Genomic DNA, 15574 nt, shown 5'->3' with positions numbered 1-15574 from the left:
TTTTGGCAGGTCTGGCCAACCGTTTGCCCTTGGCAGGGTATGGAAGTGAAACTTGTAGCCTTGTGACACTGTCTAGAACCCATTTGTCCTGGGTTATAATGTGCCAATTTTGAGAAAAAAAGTGCTAGCTTTCCCCCTAAGGGTGCTGCCAGAAGATAAGTGCTTGGTGCAGGCAGGGGGAAGTCATTGGGACTATTTCCTATATGGTTGTGATTTGTCTTCTCCATCTTTGGAGGTAGAAGCACCCCATTGCTTAGACCTGTAGGAACCTTACGGCTTTGATCTGCCACTAGGGCGTCTGGATCTGCCCCTTAGAGATCTGTCTGAGACTGGAAAGGACCAATTCTTTGTAGGCCAGTGTCTGCTAAATCTAGGTGGCTGTACCTGTAAGAAATCCTTGACCGTTTGCATAGATTTAGCTATGGACTCCATTTTCTTTGACACCTTTTCTGCCTTAACACCAAACAAGGTATCGTGTTGTAATGGAGCATCTAATAATTTTGCTTTAACATGATCAGGCAGATTTTGTTCCTTTAACCAAGCATGCCTCCTAATGACAGAACCCTAACAGCGGCCCTGCAGGAGGCCTCCAGAGAATCAAAACCACATTGCAAAGTATGCTTTTCAACTTGTTCAGCTGCATGCAATAAATCCTGCATTTCTTTGTTTATTGCACATTCAGAATTTACCATAATTTTCTGTTTAAGCAGTGTCATGATATATTGCTGATATTTGAGCATATGAAACTGGCAATTTAAGGCCCTTATAGCTAAGGTAGCAGATGTGTAAATCGTTTTTCCCCATCTAACCAGTGCCCTAGATTCCCTGTCAGAGGGGGGTCAGGTTTTTTGCAGTGGAAGCCTGGACCCCTTTGGGACCCTGAGAAATAGTTTCTGGGTCTGCAGTAGGGTTTTTGAAAAGAAATTTATGAGAGTCAGGGACCCTGTAGTATCTGTCCGGCTTAACAGGAGCTGGAGGTAAGGAGTCATGGGTCAGACTAGACTCTGAGAACACATCATCTACAATGTCTAACACAGGTGGAATAGCTAGAGGCCTGTGTTGAGGTAGTAAAAGTAATTCTCTGAGCCTCTTCTTAGATTCTGAAAAATCTTGGCTCTCCCAGTGGAAGTGCTCCCTCATGGTATGCAAGGTTTCCCCAAAAGAGTAGTCCTCAGGAGGAGAAGTTGAAGGAATTGATTCTTCAGCATCAGAGTCCTCATAGGGGGGAAGAGAATATTCCTGATCAGAAGAGGAATCAGAAGAAATGAAACCTGATCTGAAGATTCATAGTCCGTCTCTTGCCTAGGCCTCTTATCAGGAGGGGGATGTTAACCCCCTGATCATAGGTTGTTACTGGGCTATCTGCCCGAAGGCATATATTAGCCCAGCCACGTTGTGCGGTATTCACCTCCCCCTTTAGTAGTTCCCTAGACCCTTGTACTAGCAGCTAGTACCTTGGCCCCTATCTAGTAGTGCTGCTGGTGTGATCCCCGGTGTGAACTTTGTTACCCATCCACTCACCAAGGTTCCTCTTGAAGAGGAATAGTGAGGGGCTCTGTCTTATGTAGATCGGGACCCTGTTCCATAGTAAGGGAAGTCTCTGCGAAGGGAATCTATCCCTCCAGCATGCTCTATTCATTGTTGGGTTGAGGTTTATATCCCTAGAGCGTGTAGCTTGAGTAGATTTGGTTTTGCTAAGATGGTGCATGTTCAACAATTCTGGGTTGGACATGGCTCTGTACATTAGAGATCGCCTCTGAGAAAGCGGTATGCAACAGAGAACAGTCTTAGCTTTTTCAATCGTGCTGCATAGGGCAACTGTTTGAGGCCAGTAATCCTCTTGGTTAGGTACCTTTGTGGTCTCTCCAGCTGCTGGAGATGTCTAGCCAGGTACATTCCAATTGGTGCATTGTACTCAATAATGGGTCTGATGAGGGAAGAGTAGAGGGGCACCATTACATCCTTAAATCTTGATGCGAACCCTTTCATGATCAGATGGGTCACATAGAAGGATTTTATAACCACTTTGGCAACATGGTTATCAAAGGAAAGCGGACTATCTACTTGGGTCCCTAGATCCCTTATTTCTTCTTCAGATTTCAGGGGATTACCTCCTATGTTGTAGTTTGCGGGTACTCTGTTTTTTTCCAAAGGGGATTGCTACACATTTTTTTGCATTTAGCTTGAGACCACGGCTTTGACACCATGCATCAGTCTCATTTAGGCCCTTCTGGAGGATCTCCATGTTGGCCGGAGACTCTATTATAGCACCCAGTTTGCAGTAGTCTGCAAACTTAGTCAACCACAGCCCTTCCGTGCTTGCCTGTACTTCTGAGAAGTATATGCCAAACAGGAGGGGCCCCAAGACAGAGCTTGGAGGCACACCACTCATTACTGGTCTGGATTAGGACATAGATCCCGCTACTCTTACTTTATGGGATCTGTCTGAGAGCCAGTTTGCGATCCATCTTGTGATGCAAGGGCTTAAGCCCAGGCTGGTGAGTTTATCAATAATACCTGAATGGGGAATGGTGTCAAATGCTTTAGCAAGGTCAAGGTAAGCAGTGTGCACCTCCTTTCCCTTATCTATAGCCTGAGTAACTGTCTCAAAGAAATCCACCAGGTTCAGGAGGCATGATCTGCCCTTGACGGTTTAACTGTGTGGGGTCCAGCGACTGGAGGTTCCCAATCTCTCCATTTACGAGTTCCATAATGATTCGCTCCATAGCCTTACAGATCAGACTGGTCAGGCTTATTGGTCGGTAGTTCCCAGGGTCAGTTGTGGCCCCACCCTTGTGTAGCAGGACCACCACTGCCGTACGCCATTCTATGGGCACATATCCTGTGGAGAGGCTGAGACTGAACAGGGTATTAAGATGCGGGGTTAATTCCTTTTGGAGCTCGCATATGACAGCCTGGGACACCATCTGGTAATTAAGTCTTCGGCCATTTTGAGCATCTGTTTTTTGGGCATGGAGGCCTGTTCATGTGGCTGGTGAACTTGTTTCTTTGCCTTTAAAGGAGTTTTAGTCTTTGCCTTTAAAGTCGGTTTAATATACAATTGTTTAGGTCTGAATACACCCTCAGAAGCCGATGCCTGCTCAGCAGCTCCGGACCCATCTGAGGGAATAATTTTCAAGGCTCCAACACCTTGAGTTTCCAGCGTCCTTGCCGACTCCACGTGGGAGTCTGTAGCGGCCTGCAACTCTAAAGTACTGTGCATCAGGGGCTGCGAAAGCACCTCACTGAGAACCGGCGACTTGCTTAGAAGCTTCGTCGTCTGTTTTGGACCTTGGTTGCCTGTCTTTCTTAGCGTTTTTTGTGAACTCCGCTAGTTGGATGGCTATCAGACGACATTGTATAATTAAATCTTCGCCCCAAATAGCTTAATGCAAAATCGTACTGACGCTTAATACTGCGTTGGTTAAATCTAGCACAAAACCGACAACTAGAAACGAAAGTCCTTATGAGGTATTTGCTTCCCACAAGAAATAGAATTATTAACCTTTGCTGAAATCGGTCTGGAGCAAGAAAAAAAATTTCCCAAACGGGGTACTTAGCTTTTAATGAAGACTTCGGATCTGAAACGGGAACACGAAAATCTCAGGAGACGACCGGCACTTGCGAACTGCTTCTGCTTCGGGCACTGCGCAGCAAGAAAGACTAAAGAAAATGTTGTCGGCTGCATCCTTTATACCCCTGACGACCTGACGTCAGGGAAGAGGAGACAGCAACCGATGCAGGACACAAGACTTTGGAATTCAGGCCAACTGAGGGCAACCTGCCAGCAGGATAACCCAAATGTAATGACTGCAACGGTGAAACACTAAGAACATCTAAACAGTGTGACGCTAGACTGAAAAAGGGTTGGGAGTGGGGCTGCTTTGGAAAAGTACTGAAAGTGTACTCAGACCAACCAGACTGGACCAAATTATGGTAAATTTTAGGACTGGGCTGATAAGCATCCAAGTTACAGAAAAACAAAGGTCCAACCACTAAGGTGCATTCCACATGCATCATACTGGAGGATTGTATGGGAAAAAAAAAAAAGTTATGTCTTACCATAACGTTCCATCTGAATTGTTGATCCTCGTTCAGTCATTACACCAGGGGTTACCGGTTATGACCTTGGAACAGAGCCGGCCATCTTCCAAGCTCGGAACAGCCACAAACTCTCTAACTCTTACCCACAATTCCCCTCTCCCTGTTACCTCAGATTGAGTTTGCAAGTCACAGAAAGTAGAGGCTATCTCTGGTCAAAGGACCTAATGGAACCGGATAAGATCCACTATAAGCCTCAGGAGGGGGAAGGAGGGAGGGAGGGTCGTAATGACTGAACGAGGATAAACAATACAGATGGAACATTATGAAAAGACATAACTTCTTTATCTGATATTGTTAATCCTCGTTCATTCCTTGCACGTGGGACAGAGTCCCCAGCTACCTTAAATCCTGGGAGGCCCTCATGGAAGGACACTCCCGAGCACCACTGAACCAAAGGAAGCTCTTCCTCTGGAGGCCAAATCCAATTTGTAATAGCTGATGAAGGTATGAGATCTAGCCCAAGTTGCAGATGCACAAATGTCAGGTAAAGAAGCTCTAGCATGGAAGGCAGCAGAAGTTGCTACCGACCTAGTGGAATGAGCCCTAACGGCTGTAGTCAGAGGGATATCGTGAGTTTTGTGAATGAAAGTTACACAGTCTTAACCATTTAGCCAATGTGACCTTAGAAATAGCACATCCAAGTCTAGGCCCAGAACAGGCCAAGAAGAGCTGATCTTTTTTGCGAGAAGCCTTAGTTCTGTTCAGATAGAAACAAATTTGCCTGTGAATGTTAAGGGTATGTAGACAATACTCTTGTGTTAGGATGATTGAGAAAGAAAACCAGCAATTCAATGGATTGGTTAATGGACATTTCAGAGATCACTTCTGGCAGGAAGGAAGGATTAGTTCTCAATGACACTATCATTATGAAAGATCAAGTAAGGTCGTTTTATGCATAGAGCTTGAAGTTCAGAGATATGTCTGGCAGAAGTAATGGCGATCAAGAACAAGATTTTCCAAGAAAGAAACTTGAGGTCGTATGAAAAGGCCGGTTCAAAAGGAGACAGTCAAAGCTTGCAGGACTAAAGACAAGTCCCATGGCTGGCTAGGTTCTCTAAACAGGGGGTTTCAAATGATTTATGCCTTTTAGAAAGGTCTTGCATAATTTGTGTGACATCAGAGAAGAGTAATGGACACCATTGTGAAAATTAGATATTACGGCCAAATGAACTCAAATGGTAGAAGCAGATAGGCCAGACTGGAATAAACTGGACAGGTATTCCAGTACTACAAAGCACTGGTGCTGAAAAAGGGTCTCTGTTTTTCCTTCAGCCAAATGGTAAACCTTTTCTACTTGCTGAGGTAAGTAGCTCTGGTGGAAGACTTATGAGATGCAACAAGAATGTCACGTACTGGGGAAGAAAGATCAGTCTGCCTGGCAATCACCGAAGTGGAGGAACCAAGCTGTAAGCTTCAGGCTGTTCAGGTTGGGGTGAATCAGGTTCTGCGGATGGGAGATAAAGTCCGGAGTTGGATTGAGAATCCGTGGTTGATCTAGCAAGATGAGGCCATAAGAGGGGAACCAAATTTGACAAGGCCAATATGGTGCTATGAGGATTATCTTGCTCTTCAACCGGCGGGCTTTCTTCAGGAACTGGGGAATTGGAGGAAGAGGGGGAAGGCATAAAACAGAGCTGAGGGCCAATCGTGGAGTAGAGCGTCCCTGGGTGACTGTCCCTGATGGGGAAAAGCAGGGCGAAGTAATTGCTGCATTTGTAGTTGGTTGGGGATGTAAAAAGGTCGCAGCAAGGGAGACCCCAGTGGTTGAAAATCTCTGCCACTATAAGAGGATTCAGAGACCACTCGTGTGGTTGCAGAATGCACCTGCTCAATTGGTCTATCACGTTGGAACTCCTGGGAATGTGCATTGCTAATGGAAAGCGGTTGGTAGCCATCACCCATTGCCATATCCTCATGGCCTCTCGACAAAGTGGGTAGGATTTGGTTCCGCCTTGTTTGTTGATGTACCAGACTACAGCCATGTTGTCCGATTGAATTGCAATAGTCCCCGACGGAAGGAGGGGATGAAATGCTTGCAATGCTAGAAGCACCACCCTCAGTTCTAGGACATTTATATGCAGATGAGCCTCTAGTTCCGACCACGTGCCTTGGACCGTCTTCCCCCGAAAAAGCCACGCCATCAAGGAGGCATCTGTGGTCACTGTGGCTTTGGGCTGTTGGGGTGTGAAGGGGCGAGACCACTGTGACAGGTTCTGCGATATCCACCAAATCAAGTTTTGTTTGCATCTCTGAGTCATCCGAATCTGGGATGATAGAGGGAACTGAAAACGGTACCACTGGGTGAATAGTAACCACTGTAAAAGCCTCATGTGGAATCTCACAAGGAGGACAATGGTGATGGAAGCTGCCATGGAACCCAACAGCTGGAGAACAGAATGTGCTGTGGATCTTCCCATTGAGAGGATGGGTATGAGTTGTTGTTTTATCCTTAAAATTCTATGCTCTGCAATTAGATACCATGCAGTTCTTTGTAGCCAACAGAACCCCAATGAATTCTATTGATTGGGATGGGGATAGGTTGGATTTATAGCTACACCTAGACTTTCTGCGGTGTGAAGAGAGTATGCCAAGGCTTTTTTCAATAGATGTCTGGTGGGGGGTGGGGGGGTGGTCATGAGCCAGTCGTCTAGGTATGGAAACACCCGGAATCCTTGCAGTCGCAGGTGAGCTGTGACAACTGCCATGCACTTTGTGAACACTGAGGGCTGTAGAGAGTCCGAAGGGCAGAACAGTCATCGATGCCGGAAAGGTCTGCATTGAAAAACTGCAATACGATTAGGTATTACCAAAGAAATTTTACTTGGCTCAAGAGAAGTGGCTTGACACTACTGAATGGCGACGTGGCAAATGAAATCTGAAGTAACAGGGAGAGGGGAATTGTGGGTAAGAGTTTAGCTCGAGAGTTTGTGGCTATTGCGAGCTTGGAAGATGGCTGGCTCGGTTCTGAGGTCGGAACCGATAACCCCAGGTGTAAGAAATGAACAAGGACTAACAATATCAGATCCTGTGTTATAATAAAGCCAATGGAAACAAAAAAATATCTGAAATTATACAGGAGACAAAAATAACGAATTATACAGGACATTGCACAAAAAAGTATCCGTATTCCTCTCACTAGCAAAACTTTTATAACAATCATATGCATACCTCTCTTGAAATAATTTTGGCCGTAGGAACATCACAAATGTCAGATAATGCAATGAAGTCACCAAATGAAGACATTCTATCAGCACCTGGCAATCAAAAGAAATTTGTGAATAAAATAAAGCTGCAAGATGCGTCAAAGGGACAACAATAATAAATATCTTAATATTTCTGTAGTCATATTTTTGCAGAGCTACCAAGAGAAAGTTCTGTTAAAAGACCAAGTCAGGCTGAACTTACATCTACAAAACAGCAAATACTATGGACTGAAATCTCAATATGCACAGACTGCCTACATAGTGAATTTGTATTCTTACTGATGAAGAAACAGGCGATATGGCTCAGCACTGTTTGTGTACTTCTGTAAATGGAGACAGAGCACTCATTCATTTCTATGCCCAAACACACAACAGAAACAAATTTAAGCAGTCTACGTTCAATGTGGCTGTCAAAGGTTTTAAGCATCCTCGCCTCAAGACTACGAGTTTTAAAAGAAAAGGAGAAAGTACAGTTGTGTATACTTACCATAGAGCGCGTATTTCACTGTTGCAGTCATTACATTTGGGTTATCTGCCTGCAGGTAGCCCTCAGCCAGCCTGAATATCAAAGTCTCGGGTCCTGCGTCGGATGCAGTCTCTTCTTCCATGACATCAGGTAGTCGGGGGTATAAAGCATGCAGCAGACGCCATTACATCAGTTTTTCTTGCCCCAGATGTCAAGTGCCCCCATAATGGGAAACCATTATATACAAGGTTACACCTCTAAAAAAAGCAAATACACCAGAAAGCTTAAATACACTAAACAAGAAAAAAGGTATAGCCAAGAGAAGTCAGGGGGCTGGAGGGAGGGTAACCAGGACTGCAACAGTGAATACACTCTAATATCTACATTTATGGTAAGTGTACACAACTGTACTATGTTCTTTGTGTTTCACTGTTGCAGTCATTACATTTAGGTAGAATCCCAAAGCTAAGGAAGGGAGGAGGCAGGCAGAGAGCATTAGGACCAGCTATTAAGCCCTGCAAGACTGCAGTGGCAAAACCAGCTCTGGATTTAGAAAAAACAGACAAGTGGTAATGCTTGGTGAAGGTATGTACAGAGCTCCAGGTAGCAGCTTCTAGGATGTCCCTGGGTAGGGGCACCTCTGAGAAAGGCTGTTCAAGTAGATGCCGCCCTGGTGGAATGTGATCTTATCCGCGTGGGGTATGTTTTCCATGGTGCTTATAGCAGAAATGAATTCAATGGCCTATCCACTTAGAAATGGTTTGCTTTGAAATGGGCTTCCCCTTAGTCCCTGCAGCAAAGGCAACTAGCAGCTGTTCAGTTTTCCTGAGAGGCTTAGCCCTGTCCAAACAAAATCTAAGTTTTCTGTGCATGTCCAAAGAGTGCAGTATTCATTCTCCTTTGTTCTGTGGATTAGAAAAGAAAGTTGGCAAATGAATGGACTGATTAAGGGCCACAATGGATACCACCTTGGGCATAAAGGAAGGATTGATCCGGAGGGACACCCCATCTGCATGGAAGATGATGAAGGGCTCCACTGCCATGAGGGCCTGTAATAAGACACACTTCTTGCTGAAGTGATAGCCAGAAGAAAGGCTGTTTTCCAAGAAAGGAATTTCAACTCTACAGTTGCAGCTGGCTCAAAAAGAGGTAGAGTGAGTTTTTCCAGTACAAAGTTAAGGTCCCAGGGCTGGAGTAGGGGCTCTCCTGGGTGGTCTTAAATTTTTGGCCCCTCAAAGGAATTGCTTCAGCAGGGGGTGAGAGAAGAGGGGTGGCTCAGTATTGTAATGTGCTGAAATGGCTGAGGCATGAATTTTAATAGATGAGAAGGAAAGGCCCTTGTGGAGCATCTCTGTTACGTATTGAAGAATATGCGGTAAGCTGGACACTGTTGTGCCCACCCAGAGTCTGGTTGCAGGAACAGTATCTTTTCCACTTTTCAGCATAGGATTTTCTAGTACTAGGCCTCCATGCCTCCAGAATGACATCCAGCACTTGCTTACTGAGGGATGGTATTGGAGAGCTCAGGTAAATAGCCAGGCTGAAAGGTTAAGGGTTTGAAGCTGGGGGTGCAGAATCCGGCCCTCCTGCTGGGACAGCAGGGAGGAGGGGTCTAAGGCAGGTGCCATGGTTCCAGCAGTGACATACTGCGCAAGAGGGGGTACCAGTGTTGGCGTGGCCAGTCTGGTGCAATGAGTATTTTCCTTGGTTTGTCCTGTTTGTTCTTTAGCAGAACTTTCGAGAGGAGCGGCAGAGGGGGAAAGGCATAAACAGAGGCTTTCCCAGGTGATGGACAGAGCAGCCACTTTCCAAGCTTGTCTGTGGGGAGTCCTTGTGCAGAATTTGTCCAATTGGTAGTTCTGAGGGGAGGCAAACGGGTCCATCTCTGGGCTACCCATTTGTTTCTCAAAATGTTGAATATCTTTGGTTCCAGTTTCCACTCTTGTGGGTCCATGAGATTTCTGCTTAGGTCATCTGCCAGTGAATTTAGTTTGCCTGGCAGGAACTGAGCTTATAGGTGCACTTAGTAGCTCAAGGCTGTGTTCCACAGAGCCATGGCTAGTCTGCAAGAGGGTATGAGCGAGTTCCTCCCTGCTTATTTATGTACCACATAACAGTGGTGTTGTCTGTCTATCAATAATTATCCTGGAAGAATGTGGTCCTTGATGGCTGTCAGAATTCTGTACAGCTAACATTTCTTTTTGATTGATATGCAGGTGCATTTGACTCTGGTTCCATTTGCCCTGAATGCACTGCCCTGCCAAGTGAGCACCCCATGCATAGTAGGGTTTAGGCGGCAGGGGATAGAGTGAATGGCAGTCCCTTGTTGTGGTAGCAGGCCTCTGCCCACCAAAGGAACTCTGTCTTTATACAAGGAATTATAGGAATCATTGATTCCAGGTCCTGAGAATGTTGACACCATAAGCTTTTTAGATACCATTGTAGTTTCCTCATATGCAGTCTTGCATATGGAATTAGTAGGATGCAAAAGGCCATGAACCCCAGGGCTTGCAGTATTTTCCTTGCAGATAGCTGGGTCTTTGTGGCCAGTAGTTTGAAGTAGGCGGTCAAATAAACTTGTTTCTCTGGAGTGAGGTAGGCCATCTGGGAAGTTGTGTTCAAGCTTGCTCCCAGGAATACAATTTGTTGGCAGGGTACTAGATGAGATTTCTTTTCGTTTATGGTGTACCCCAGTGAGGTTAGGAGTTTCTTTACAAATGCCAGATTTAATTGCATGTCCTGGCTTTCTGCCTGAATTAGACAATCGTCCAGGTATAGGTATATTTGAATAGTTCTTTGCCTGCAGAATGCAATGACTGGAGCTAGGCACTTTGTGAATACCCTGGGCGCAGCAGGTAAGCCAAAGGGCAGTGCACAGAACTGATGGTGCATGCAGCCTGCTCTGAAGTGTAGGTATTTTCTGCAAGATTACCTTATTGGACTGTGCAGGTAAGCTTCCTTTAAGTCCAATGTTGCCAACCAGGCATTTTTGCCTAGCATGGGAAGCAGCTGATAAAGAGTTAGCATTTTGAATTTTGGGATTATCAAAAAGGTGTTTAGAATAGAGAGGTCCAGGACAGGATGCCAGGAGTTGTCTTTTCTGGGTACCAGGAAAAGTCTAGAGTAAAAACCTTGTCCCCTTTCCTCTGCTTGGACAAGTTGAATAGCACTGATACTTAGAAGAGAGAACCTGCTGTTGAGCCTCTGACCACTGATTTGGGGGTAGGTCTGGCAAACTGTTTGGGGTTGGTAAGGTGTGGAAGTAGAATCTGTATCCTTGGAAAACTATATTTAAAACCCATTTGTCTTGGGTAATGAGTTCCCAGTTTTTTGCATGCAGGGCAATCTTTCCCCCTAAGGGAGCAGGCAGCTGAGCATGGCTTGGAAGGTTCATGGTTAAGTCATTGTGACAGTTTACCATAGGGGGATGTCTCCAGCTTTGGAAGTGGGAGCCCCCCCACTGCTTAGGCCTGCGAGTACCTTGAGACTGTAGCCTAGGTGGTCTGCTGTTCCTGGGTTTGGACTACGAAGGCCTGGAAGAGACAGGAAAGAACCAATTCTTAGAAGGCCAATGCCTACTAAATCTGGGAGGATGTACTTGCAGGAAACCTTGAACAGTTTGCATAGATTTAGCTTTTTCCTCCATCTTTTTAAGGACGACTTCTACTTTGTTGCCAGACAGGTGGCTTTGGCTTAAGGGAGCATCCAGTAATTTAGCTTTAACATGATCTGGCAAACTTTGCTCCTTAAGCCAAGCATGCCTTCTAAGAACAGACCCAGTGATAGCAGCCCTGCAAGATGCATCTAGAGAGTCAAAACCACAATGAAAAGTATTTTCACCAACTTGTTCTGCAGAATGCATAAAATCCTGTAATTCTTTTATTTTAGCAGTCAGGAATCATCATTTTCTATTTAAGTAGTCCCATACTACGTTGCTGATACGTTAACATATGAAACTGGCAGTTTAAGGCCCTAATGGCTAAAGTAGCAGACGTGTATACCTTCTTACCTCATCTGTCCAAGTTCCTGTAATCTCCATCAGAGGGGGTAGGGTTTTTGGCAGTAGTAGCCTTAGTGCCTTTAAGTCTCTGGGAAATAGTCTCTGGGTCTGCAGTAGAATTTTTGAAAAGGAACTTATGAGAGTCAGGTACTCTAATACTGGTCAGGGAGAGTCAGGTACTCTGTAATACTGGTCAGGTTTCCTGGGAGCCGGAGGTAAAGTGTCTGGGGCCAGGCTAGATTCCAAGAAGGCATCATCTACAATGTCCAGGACAGGAGGGACAGCTAAAGCTGTGTTGAGGTAGGAGTAAGAATTCCCTAAGCCTCTTTTTGGAGTCGGAGTAATCCTGGCTTTCCCAGCAGAAATGCTCCCTACGGGAGTGTGCAAGGTTTCACCAAAAGAAAAATCTTCTGGAGGGGAAGCACAGGGAATGGAGTCCTCTGCATCAGAATCCTCCTAGGTAAGGGCAAAACCTGGTAATCAGAAGAAACAGAAATTTCAGAATCCTGATCAGAAGAATCAGAAGGAAAAACAGTTCTAGGTCTCTTGGAGGGAGAAGGCTGGCTTCCCCTAATTAAAGTAATAAGGTCTTCAGACAATCTTATTCGGTTTGGACATCGGTTTTCTAGGCGTGGGTTGAGTTTTAGGCCTTGAAGAAGAAGATGGTGTCAGTTTGAAATGCAAGTCAGTAGGCCTGAATACACCCTCGGAAGCCAGTGCCTGCACAGCAGCTCCAGACCCATCCAAGGTAGGGACATCCGCAAGTTCCATGGTCGAAGAAGCATCTCGTGGCATACCGGACTCCGAATGGGTCTCAACAGAGGCCTGCGAATCTGAAGTAGCGGGTATCAGGGGCTGCGAAAGCACCTCACTGAGTACCGGCAAACTGGCGACTAGGTTAACGGAAGAGTCGTCAGCAGCTTTGGACCTATGCGGTCTGTCTCTGTCTATCTTTACTTTTTTTCAGAATGTCGGTAGTTGGATGGCTTCGGTTGGATGGCTTACCGAAGCCATTTCTGGATAATTAAACCGAACACCGAAATAGTTTGCTGCAAAAATGAACAGACGAATAGTTAGAGGATTGAATAAGGCACAAAACTGACAGTGAGGGACATCGTGGTCTGGGCCTAAGCAAGGAATGCAGTATGAATGAAAATCTTTGAGGTACTTGCTTTCCACAGGTAATACAAATTGTTAACTTTTACTAACATCAGTTTAGAGCAAAAAAAAGGATCTCCAATGGGGTACTTAGCTTTTTTGAAGACTTCGGTTCTGAAACTCGAAAATGAAAATTTCAGTAGTCTGCCAACCGGCACTTGCGAACTGCTTCTGCTTCGCGCACCGCACAGCAAGAAAGACTGATATAATGGCGTCGGCTGCATGCTTTATATCCCTGACTACCTGACGTCATGGAAGAAGAGACCACATTCGACGCAGGACCCAAGACTTTGATATTCAGGCCGGCTGAGGGCTACCGACAGGCAGAAAACCCAAATGTAATGACTGCAACACTGAAAAACGAAGAAAGTACAGTTGCGTACACTTACCATAAATGTAGATGTTAGAGTGCATTCACTGTTGCAGTCATTACATTTGGGTAATCTGCTGGCAGGTTGCCCTCAGTCGGCCTGATTAACAAAGTCTTGGGTCCTGCGTCAGTTGCTGCCCCTTCTTCCATGATGTCAGGGGTATAAAACATGCAGCCGACGCTATTACATCAGTTTTTTTTGCCCCAGATGTCAGGTGCCCCTCTAATGGGAGAGCAAACAAACAAACTACTTCAAAACTCACTGCTTATGTCCTTGTACTAACCCAGACTAGTGACCGCTCTATTTCTTAGGTGCCTTACCTTCAACTTTTTTCTACCATTCCATTTCAGGAAGGGTCAACTGTATAACTGTTGCTCAGTGCGTCTTGAACCTGAATGCAATGTTATGTATGTTTAACTTTGAAAATAATGTTATGTTTTGCAAAGTGTTTTATAATAAGTACTATATGTGCTAAATGCTGGTATTGCTTATGACTGTAATCTGCTTGAAACTAGCATTTACTAAATGTTCAATGTGTATTATTACCTTGGAGCTTTTCTCCCCGGGCCTCTGCTGAAAATGGACATGTATCCAGTTGGACAATCCCGGTCAACAAATGTAAAATAAAATAAGTAACACAAAGGTATACCTCCAACAAAAAGCAAATACACCAAAAATGCTTTTAAGCATAGTAAAGGAGAGAAGTAGAAGTATAGCCAGACGAAATTAGGGGGATGGAGGGGGGGGCTAACCAGGACTGCAACAGCGAATACACTCTAACATCTACATTTATGGTAAGTGTACACAACTGTACTATGTTCTTCATGTTTCACTGTTGCAGTCATTAAATTTGGGTAGATTCCCAAAGCTATGGTTGGGAAAAGAAGTTTATATAGCATTAGGGCCAGCTATAAGGCCCTGCAAGACAGCAGTGGCAAAGCCAGCTCTGGATTTAGAGAAAATTGGCAAATGATAATGCTTGGTGAAAGTATGTACAGAACTACAGGTAGCAGCTTCTAGGATGTCCGTGGTAGGAACACCTCTGAGAAAGGCTGCAGAAGAAGATGCAGCCCTGGTGGAATGCGATCTGATCCCCTGGGGGATAGGTTTTCCATGGTGCTTATAGCAGAAATGAATGCAATGGCTTATCCATGTAGAAATGGCTTGTTTTGAAATAGCCTTCCCCTCTGCCCCTGCAGCAAATGCTACCAGCAGTTCATATTGTCTTCGAGGTTTAGTCCTATCCAAGTAGAATCTAAGTTATCTGTGCAGATCCAAGGAATGCAGAATCTGTTCCCCTTTGTTCTGTGGATTGGGAAAGAATGTTGGCAAATGAATGGACTGATTAAGAGCCACACTGGATACCACCTTGGGCATGAAGGATGGATTGGTCCCGAGTGACACCCTGTCTGCAAGAAAGATGATGAAAGGCTCCACTGCCATAAGGGCCCGTAATTCAGATATCCTTCTAGCTGAAGTGATTGCCAAAAGGAAGGCTGTTTTCGAAGAAAGAAATTTTAAGTCTGCAATAGTAGCCGGTTCGAAAGGAGACAGAGCGAGTTTCTCCAATACAGTTAAGGTCCCAGGCAGGGGTTGGAGCTCTCCTGGGTGGTCTCAAGTTTTTTGTCCCTCTGAGGTACTGCTTGAGCAGAGGATGAGAGAAGAGGGGAGGTTCTGTGTTGTAATGTGCTGAAATGGCTGAGGTGTGGATTTTAATGGAGGAAAAAGACAGGCCCTTGTGAAGCATCTCGGTTAAGTATTGTAAAATCTGAGGTAAACTGGGCGCTGCTGTGCTCATCCCTTGAGATTGGTTCCAGGCACAGAATCATTTCCATTTGTCAGCATAAGATTTTCTAGTACTAGGTCTCCTTGCCTCTAAGATGACATCCATCACAGGTTTGCTGAAGGATGAAAAGGGTGAATTTAAGTGATTAGCCAGGCTGCAAGGTTCAATGTTGGAAGCTGAGGGTGCAGAAATTTGTTCTCCTGATGGGACAGCAGGGAAGGGGTCTGAGGCAGGTGCCATGGAGGTAACTGTGACACTGCGCAGGAGGGGGTACCAGTTTTGGCATGGCCAGTCTGGAGCAATCAAGATCATCCTTGGTTTGTCCTGTTTGACTTTTAGTAGAACTTTGGGGAGCAGAGGCAGTGGGGGGGAAGGCAGAGACTGATTGGATGCTCTGTCCTTCAGCTGGAAAAACCTCTTTTCAGGCTCGTCTGCGGGGAATCCTTGTGCAAAAAGTACAGTTGTGTACCTACCAGAAATGTAGAT

At 45.3% G+C, this 15574-nt stretch overlaps 1 protein-coding gene across 1 annotated transcript in view; it reads right to left on the bottom strand.

The window, feature by feature from the left end:
* ATIC (5-aminoimidazole-4-carboxamide ribonucleotide formyltransferase/IMP cyclohydrolase) overlaps positions 1–15574 on the bottom strand; it is a 1003526-nt gene that overhangs the window by 502532 nt on the left and 485420 nt on the right. Inside the window, exon 10 of the mRNA XM_044075723.1 lies at positions 7273–7358. Coding sequence (XP_043931658.1) covers positions 7273–7358 — 86 coding nt within the window. The remainder of the gene's footprint in view (positions 1–7272; positions 7359–15574) is intronic.

The sequence above is a fragment of the Protopterus annectens genome, chromosome 6.part1 (assembly GCF_019279795.1).
Source record: "Protopterus annectens isolate FY-2018-M chromosome 6.part1, PAN1.0, whole genome shotgun sequence".
Lineage (NCBI taxonomy): Eukaryota > Metazoa > Chordata > Ceratodontiformes > Protopteridae > Protopterus > Protopterus annectens.
Note: the sequence above shows the minus strand (reverse complement) of the source record. Positions and strands in the feature narration are given on the sequence as shown.